At 37.8% G+C, this 9,647-nt stretch overlaps 1 protein-coding gene across 1 annotated transcript; it reads right to left on the bottom strand.

Annotated features, from left to right (window-relative positions):
• Positions 1-1,377: 1,377 nt before the first annotated feature.
• On the bottom strand, positions 1,378-4,364 carry LOC146534209 (glucose dehydrogenase [FAD, quinone]-like). The gene is made up of 3 exons (XM_085194932.1): positions 4,078-4,364; positions 3,595-3,725; positions 1,378-3,333 (listed from the first exon to the last, which is right to left on the bottom strand). Exon 3 carries the CDS (start codon positions 3,295-3,297, stop codon positions 1,726-1,728), a length of 1,572 nt encoding a protein of 523 aa, XP_085051058.1. The 5' UTR covers positions 3,298-3,333; positions 3,595-3,725; positions 4,078-4,364; the 3' UTR covers positions 1,378-1,725.
• Between the last annotated feature and the right edge of the window lie 5,283 nt (positions 4,365-9,647).

The following is a 9,647-nucleotide window of genomic DNA, read 5'->3' as shown; positions in this document are numbered from 1 at the left end:
CTAGCTGTAAGAAGCTAAAAAAATAAGCAATAAATCATTGTATTTAAATGAAAAGTCGCTAAGAAGTTGCCAGTTTTACTCTGAAGAGGATGTCGTTGTTCCCTGAGACTAATTTACTTAGTAAACAAAATGAAGTTCACTTTGTTAACGTGACAATGTACAGTAGACAGCCTTGTCCGGGTTTGTTAGCTTCTCAGCTTTCTAAGTCTATTTCATGTTATAAGAAAGTTTAAAATGAAATTAAGTTTTATCTGTCCTGAGGTGCCAGATTATTCTCTTCCATCTATACTAATGTTATAAACTTAGAGAGTGGTTCGAGTTGAACAATTCTACTTGCGGTCAGAGCTGCTGATATCGTGTGTGAAACACAACTCATACTTGTCTATTAAAGACATTATTAGATTACAAAAATATTATTAGAAGAATAAAAATGGCAATTTTGTACAAAATCTTGTTGAACTGTATGTTGAATATAGTTATGAAGCTTGAACCCAAAGCTTAGTCATCTGATTTAATAGAAAACTGTTAATTGATTTAAATATTAATTAATTCAATGCATTAAATATAATAATAGCCATTGCAACCATATAGTATTTGACTGTAAGTCCGTCGGTTGTGAGTTTGATATCCGGCCACCCCGGAGTAGTCGGCGGCGTTGTTTCTTAATCATCCAAAGTCGCGTCCGAGGCTAAGAGATCGCTCAGGAGACCGACCTCTTTCTTTCGCTGTATAGACCAAGATGTCATTTCCGTGCGTAACGGGGGAAGCGAAGGCTGGCTAAAATAGCCAAGTGCCGCCTTTGAAAGCGCCCAAAACTGATAAGTTCCAGTTCCAGAGGGTAGCTTTCAAGCTTCTCGCCGATTTTGGCCATATGCTCGGACCTTGCTCTGGCAATTTGCCACTTCAAGAACCTAGAGGTTTGGTTATACTTCCTCTTCTTCGGATCCTTAATAACCAGTGCTTCGGTCCAGAATTGACGTGCTTCATGTTTGCTAAGAGCAGCAAAGCTTGCAAGACGAATCAAACCAAGGCTAAGATAAGATGAGTAAAATGTAAGCACCCATCCCAATCTGCTGCCGCGCTTAATGGGCACGGCACTGCCACGGCACATACCAGGCAGTGGTCTGAAAACCCAAAAGGAGCATCGACGTCGAACTGGTACGTTTCTGAATGTCAGCAGAAGATCCAATAAGGAGGCATTGTGTTACTGTTATGTACACGTCCAGGAGCCGCCAGACCCTACTATCTATTTATTTTCTTTTGTGGGAGTGATTGGAAATCGAACTCACAACCGTTAGTATGTTAGTATAGATATAGTCAGACGGTGTGCCTAGCTATAACAAAATAAAAAATAAATGAAACGCCACACTGTAATAAATTATATATTTTATTAATCTTCTCCGATCCTGCCAACAGGATAAACATAATAATATGGTTAAATCTTTCATTTATGAATTTTGTCACTCTGTGAGTGTTAAAGTATTCACTCTGTCTATGAAGTTATTTATTTAGTAAGTAAAGTTGTTGCTTCGTATAATATAAAAAGCTTACTAAAACATTATTTTATTGTTATTAATATAATATCACGTCTTAACTAAGTTTACACATCTTCAGTATATATGCACAGGCACTGCTTGCAACCTTGAACAATAATCTTCACAGCTTTGGCTTTATAGTAGAGTACTTTATTCTGAGATAGTCTGCTGCTGCTAATTATTGTAATATTTATTTTTGTATTCTAAATGCTGTATATTTATCCTGTAGCAAGAAATCTGATAAACGTTCTCCAAGTGCAATGATAGCCGCAGCCGTATTACCACGAGGTAAGAGAGGAAGTGCAGAAGCATCAGCCACCCGAAGGCTCTTGATACCTTTAACCCGCAACCTCTCATCCAATACTCGGCCCAAGGCTGCCGTGCCCACGGCGTGTTGTGCTGAGTGAGTCGTGTGTCTTACGTAGCACTCCCAGTAGCCGTCGGTGTCGAATTCAGGGCAGCCTCGTAAACGTAACATTTGTATGGACGCGTTGTATTTTTTATACACAGGCGTTTCTAAAGTATCTTTTATTATTTTAATTGAGCGGATAATTTCTTGCACGTCGCTATCGTCGGCTAAGTAATTGGGTATGATAGATGGAGGTGCCAGCGGATTTGAACTGGATAACCGAACCCAGCCTTGCGATTTCGGACGCAGGACCACGGGAGATACGTTTATATAAGCACTGTGCTCGTTGTCAGATATAACCTGCTCCATTATATCGTCATTGTATGCAGTGGAAGCTTCAATGATGGCCCGAGCTGGTTTCGCAATGCCTTTATCTGTGAACGCGTAAATGAACTGTGTTGTGGGTATTTCACACTCAGGACGATTATTTACCAACATGTTCGTTGTAAAATTATAACAATTTGTGTTAACGAAAGCAGTCACATCTGTCAAACTATTTGATGCAAGAGGACCGCTTCTGGTGGACAACCACCGTAGTGCTTGATACCCTTTAGACGCGATGGACAGGGGGTTCAAGATCGATCTGGCATCGTGATCTACCTTTATGTTTATCAATGGTAGTACGTGATCTGTCATTCCGTCACCAACAGGTAAGTCTGCCTTAACGGGAATGCCGAATTTCTCCAAATGTTCTTTAGGTCCCACACCTGACAACATAAGCAGCTGCGCAGTGCTGATGGCGCCAGCGCTCAGTATTACCTCGTGCTTTGCGAACACACGTAGAGTATAATTATAACCTCTGGTGATCGTCACTCCCTGGGCAACATTATCGTCATCAATGATAATACCACTGCATTGACTATTTTTTGCAATTTTCAAACGCCTCTTAACACTTTTACGGTTCAAGTAGGCCGTGGCTGTGCTAACTCGCTCGCCGTTTGAAGTGAAACCAAGTATTTTAGACACTCCAATTTGAGATTGAGCATTTACATCTGGGTTATACGGGAAATTTAATGATTCCATTCCTTCTATTATTCGTTCATGCCAGGGATTTCCAGAATTCTCGAAATAACTAATAGGTACGATGCCCGATGTGTTATGATACGATTGAGATGATTTCGGAAGGCGTTTGAGGTCTTCTAAGCCTTCGAATCGCAGAAAATAAGGTTCTATATCTTTCCAAGTCCAGCCCGTCATATTAAAATCGTAATCTTGCCTGTTGCCTCGCGTGTACATCATATAGTTGATACTCGTAGAACCTCCTAGACATCGGCCACGGGTGAAACGACAGCGTTGATTTTTGGATCCCAAGCACGACTTGTTATTAGGTACCGTATCGTAGTTCCAATCCATGGAAGTGCCGGCAAATGAAAATGTTGCTCCTGGTACCTAAAATGAATAATCTTTCTTTGTAATGTTAAAATACAGTTCATTCGTATATAAACATTATTCAGCTTATAATTTGAAAATACATGTATGATGTAAATAATATTTCACAGCCGTCATAGCAGCCGGCGGGTCGAGTTACGGTGTGCGTGTACTGTTCCCATTTATGGTACGTGGCGTTGAGTACCGCCTCTCATTACGCAATATCTCCAAAATCGGGCCAGAAAACGAGGACAGCAACGTTTTAACACTAGGTCTGTATACCTTAGTAAGTACATGCGGGTCTCCTCCAGCTTCAACCAGCAGCACACTGAGCCCGGCCAGGGCGAGGCGCGCGGCCACCGCACTGCCGGCCGCGCCCGCGCCTACCACCACGTAATCGAACTCATCACCATCTAGAAAATAAAAAATTGAGAGAAAAAAACATTAATTATATTTTACGACTTTGAAGTAAAGTTGTTCCACACTAAGAATAGAAAAATATTGCGCATAATCAATTTGTTTTTGTTATCCGCTCTAGTACGCGGTATGCACTACGCGGCGATGAGTTCCATCAATGAATGCGCAATGTCTCGAGAATTTGAAGGAAAATGGGGAACGAGGTGTCTTAATTCTGTGTAGCTTACGAAAACAGCCCAGGACGATGTTAAAAACTTTATAGATAATTATATTTTTAGAAGAATTTAATTTTTATACGGTTTATAGTCTAAGCAAAAGCAAAATCATTAAAAGTAAAACCATATTTACCAGATATATTATCACCGAAATATGCACTTCCATCCCGGGCAGTGCCTCCGTCGGCTAGCCCGCTTATACTACCGCCGAGCCATATCGCCGCCAGTGCTGCTAGCGCTGCAAGGTAGATACAACTTTACTCGGCCTGATACAGGCTTGTCGTGGCCCAGGATCACAAGCGTGTGACTGAAAACGTGATAAGTTGTGGGTTCGATTCCCACTCAATAGAATGAAATTTATTTAATATTTTTCTTTCCTCGCTCCGGTAACGAGGCGAGGTGTGGCGTTGAGTTTCGACACTTAACACGCAATGCGTCCTAAATTGGATGAAAAGTGGGGATAGGAAGAGTCATAATGGAAACGTAGAGTCTTGTCTCGTCGATATTGCCCTACATAGAACCGAACCAAACAAGGAAATAAAGAAAACTGAATATAAAACTAAAACATACTTTTTTATGTAATATTAATAACAGAATATTGTAGGGGACGTGGCCTACACTATTTAGCTGGAGATTAGCGGCTCGATAATAAAAAATAATATTTTAATTAAAAGTTGCTTTATTGCTTGCTATATGATAATACGCTAATGAATGCTACCGGTCCGCGGTCCGAGTATGCACTGCCCTATAATAGTAGCGCCGGGAGCGTGCTGAAAGGCTATGCCGCGGTGTTCGGTTACAACATTTGGACCGAACATGCTCCCGGGCCAGAGATAAATGATACATAAGCTATGATGAGATGAATGAGATGAACTTAAGAACTATTACAAGATGATAAACAATTTTTCTTATAACTAAGTTAAGACTAAATTATACAAAACAAAAATAAAGATTTTCTCTGATTAAAACAAATTATTTTGCTAAAAGATTTCGGCTACTAATGATAGGGGATGTTGCTTGGTTTTTAAATATAACCCTATCACAAACATATGGCTGACGGTCAGCCTTGCTCTGCTTTCGCGCACTTTCACTGACACTGACACTATTACTAACACTTGCACTACGGTTATGAAGAGGAATCTCTGGTGAGATGGCCACGGTCCGTCGCTGCCGCCACCTGCGCCATCCAAACGCTGCTACCGCTGCTATCGCTGCTATCACCAGGATATAGCATATTGTATACTGGTGTATGTCGTGGTAAGATATGATGTCCACTGACTCACTATCTTTTCGAAGCTGCTTCAATTTTAAATCGAGATCGTTTAGTGAATCGTTTGCGAAACTTGTAAAATTTAATTCTTGTTTTGGCATAGGTATGTTTAAAAGGTGATTAATTTCTGCGGGTATCGTAGGCGTAAAAATATCTGTCATTATCTTTAAGCTACTCTTTTTGGATCTTTGCGCATATAGAGAAAAATCCTTTCCTTTAATAAGACATCCTTCCTGCATGGTAACAATACCGACCTTGCTCAATGTTCGTGCTGTTATTTTATCATCGCATATTACACGCACAGTGTAAGAATCACAGAAGAAAAATAAATATTTATTTTCAGCTAGCTTTATCCATTTACGTTCACATGATGATTTAATTATTTGACAAGTGTGTGTCATTAAATCCTTTATACAAAAACGCTCATTAGTATATAAAAATGATATGATATTTTGCTGTTTACATATGAAAAACTGGTCGCTTTTTAAGCACTCTTGTAACTCGGTCTGTTGCAATGTAAAATAGGCATCTCGTTTTAAATTGATCGCTACGTAATCTGCTATAGGAATAACACTGACGGTGTTATTCTGGACTTGTTGGGGTACAGCTATTAGATGATAAAGTGTATACGAGTCTCGGTGTACCAAAGGTAAATTTATCTCAAATAATAAAAATTGCTGAGTCATCCTAACTCTGATATTTAAAAGACTATATATTTTAAATAAATCGGTGTCTAAATTTCCTAACGGTAAAGTAAGTTCTTGTGATAAATGTCCTGAGATGATGTGTAACTGTTGTCGAAGTTGTTCCGGTTGGATAAGATGAAAGTTGAGTTGTCCATGATGAACGTCGGTGATGGTGTCTAACATGGTATCTTGAATACGACGTAGATTTTGCAATAAGTTATTTGCTGTAATTGCGGAAAGTGTAAATTCCTCGTTGAACGAAATATTATTTAATTTCTGATCAATAATGCTTATTGAGTTATATATGTTATTTATATGCTTATTTATAATTTTATGCTGTTTCTCTATAGTCACTTCAGTACGTTTTAATAAATTATATTCGCCCTCAATAATAGACGTTTGATTTTTCCATAAGTGCAGTAGATGATTATTGTTTGCCTGTATGAGTTGAATGTCCTGTTGATACTTTTCTGCGAAATGTTCGTCTAATACGCCGAAGAGACTGTTTGCAACGTAGCCTACTCCATTGATAAGCCCGCGTCTCCGTCGTGTGCCGGTGTCCCCGCGCTGACGCATGAGCAGCTCATTGTAGTACTCCAGCTCGGTGTACTCATGTTTCAGTTGTAGCAAGGTAATGTTACAGTGATTGTTTAAATATGAGCTATTACATACTTTTTCCATATAGCCCGTCAATTTATTATATGCTTTAATTCCTTGCCAATAAGGTGACGTATTATAATAAACCACGAGTGTCCATTTGTCTTGAATTAATTTCATATTGTATAATGGGTTCAAATACAGTAAATTATAATTTTTTAAATATGTAATATTAAATTCACAGTAAGACGGACTTATAACATTCATAAATAAGATGAATGTAGTTGCTAGTGATAAAAGTGATATGCGTTTTGCTGGCCTCTGTATGCTTTCCTTTGGATTTTCTTTAGATTTACGGTCTTTGATGCTATTTGATGTTACATTTTCCGACTTAATTGGCAAGAGTGATAATTTTGTAATTGGTCGTTTGATTATTCCACTTGAAGTACGCAGAGTGACCACACGTACGTGATTATCCGTTCCAGGGAAAATTTCTACTACTCTCCCTAGGCTCCATTGTTGTGATGGTAGCGGCGACTAGTGTGACCGATGAGTTAACACGTGCATAAACTACGCATGCGTATGCCTTTTGAGATGCGTCGCAGAATCCATGCAACTCTATACAATCGCTCTCTTTACTATTTAACCACCTAGGTATATTAATTTTATTTATATTTATTATATCAGATCGTACTAAAATCCATTCAGTTAAGATTTCGTCGGGAACTACTTGATCCCATCCTAAATTCGATTCCCACACCTTTTGAAATATTAATTTTAATTTTAGTATAACTGGTGCTATCCAGCCTAACGGATCGAAAATTTTTGATATTTCCGAAAGCAAAATTCGTTTAGTAGGCTTTGATTGTATTTTTTCTGTTATATTGCTGTTAAATGAAAAGCTATCTTGTTGCGAATTCCAATATAAGCCTAAAGTCTTAGTTTTTTCTATTTTAAAATTAAATAAATTTGACTCCGTGCTAAGCTGACATTCCTGGTCGATATTGCTTAATAATTCCGCTTGATTTGACCTCCATTTCCTTAAATTAAATCCTCCAGACCTTAAAAGCATGTCCAAATTTTTTACTAGCTCTTGACCCTGCTGAATACTATATGCTCCGCTAACTAGATCGTCGACAAAAAAATCATTTTCTGAAATGTTTGCTGCTTCGGGATAATTATGCCTTTCATCGTCTGCGAGTTGCCTTAATGTCATAAGTGCTAAGAAAGGCGCTGCTTTAGTTCCGTACGTTACAGTTTTAAGCTGATAAAATGAAATAGGACACTCAGGAGACTCTCGCCACACGATTTTTTGATAAACTTGATCAGATTCATGTACAAAAATATTTCTGAACATTTTTTCTATATCCGATGTAAAAACGTATTCATATTTCCTCCATTTTAATATAAGCATCTGCAAATCTTGCTGTAAATTTGGACCACGGTACATAAAATCATTTAAGCTACTTCCGTTCGAAGTTTTTGCTGAGGCGTTAAACACTACACGTAGTTTCGTGGTGATAGATTCCGCTCGTTCCACACCGTGATGTGGCAAATAACACTCCGGTATCATATTTCTAGTGTTTTCTGTACACAATACCATGTGTTTTAAATTAATGTATTCATTTATAAATAGCTTGTAATCGTCGGCATATTTTTTATTTTTATTAAATTTACGCTCTAAATTTTTAAATTGTGCTACAGCTACGTGCTTCGACGAACCTAAATTCTGAATTTCGGGTTTCAAGGGCAGCCGAACTTCATATCGGCCACATTTTAATCGTTTTGTTGTTGATTTATATGTATTTATGCATTCATGATCTTCTGAAGACATATTTGAAACCTCGGAAATATCCTCTATTTCCCAAAATTTTTGTATGTCGTCAATGTTATTTACAACGACGTTGCAATTAAAAAATTGAGCATTCCCACATAAAATCCAACCTAACTGAGTTTGCTGTGCTATGGGTTGGTTTTCGCTATTATTTTTTATAATACCGGCCAAAACTATGGTTGAATAAATATCGGCACCTAATAAAAGATCTACTGGGCTGCTAATATGGAATTCTGGATCCGCTAGATCAATGTGCTCTAAATGCGTCCACGCTGGCTTTACGAAACTTCTATTCGGCAAATTTTTAATTAAATTATTCATAATATAAACTTCAGTATCAAAGGAAAAATTATTGTGTATTGAACAACAGGTGATATTGAGCATCCCTTTACAATTGCTTTCCTTTTCACCTACTCCGAAAATTACACCTTTACACTGTGATCTCTTTAAGCCTAACCTTTGTGCTGCGTTTTCAGAAATTAGAGAGATTTGAGAACCTTGATCGATAAGTGCTCTCATAGTGATTTTTGATCCATCTGAAGATATGACGTTTATTTTTGCCGTCGATAATAATATTTCTTTACAATTATTGTTAGGTAAATGTAAAGTGCTGACTGAGTGGTCATTGTTTTCCACATAATTATTTTGCGCAATGGCTGTTGTTTGATGTCCGTTTGGCGTCGTATTTATTCCGGTTTCGTGTAACAGCGTGTGGTGGTTTCCATTGCAAAGGCGGCATCTTTTCAATGAAATACACCTATTTCCGTTATGATTATACAAACAATTATTGCACAATTGTTTTTGTGAAACGATTTTATGTTTTATTTGTAATGGATATTCTATGAATTTTTTGCACTGGAAAATTCCATGCGGTTCTGAACAAATAGGACATTTTGTGCTTGCCACGTGTAAAGATTTTAAAGGCTTTGATGAGTTTTGTGGCTTGTAATAGTTGCTGCGAAATGTATAATTTTTATGCTGCTGAGGATGATTTTTATTATTAAAACTATTAAAATGGTTATTAGATGCTTCCTGTTTCTTTCTTGTTGATTCGAGAGTAGAAAACTTCCCTTCTAAATATTTTAAAAAATCTTGTAAAGTCGGCAATTCTTGTGGATATTTTAAAGATTCTATATAAGACGTATACGACTCTGAATCTAATTTTTGTGACAAAATATGCACAATAAGTGGATCCCATGAGCTAGTATCGACACCCAAATTGCGAACGGCGTGGATACATTCAAAAGTTGTATCATGTAGCTTTTTAATAATGTGTTAATATGAGCAGTAAAAATACGTTTTTTGTTATTATAACG

Source organism: Heliconius melpomene, chromosome 12, assembly GCF_056956725.1.
Source record: "Heliconius melpomene rosina isolate 202511_hmr_F chromosome 12, ASM5695672v1, whole genome shotgun sequence".
In the NCBI taxonomy this organism is placed as follows: domain Eukaryota; kingdom Metazoa; phylum Arthropoda; class Insecta; order Lepidoptera; family Nymphalidae; genus Heliconius; species Heliconius melpomene.
The sequence above is the reverse complement of the archived record's forward strand: the minus strand, read 5'-3'. Positions and strand labels throughout refer to the sequence as shown.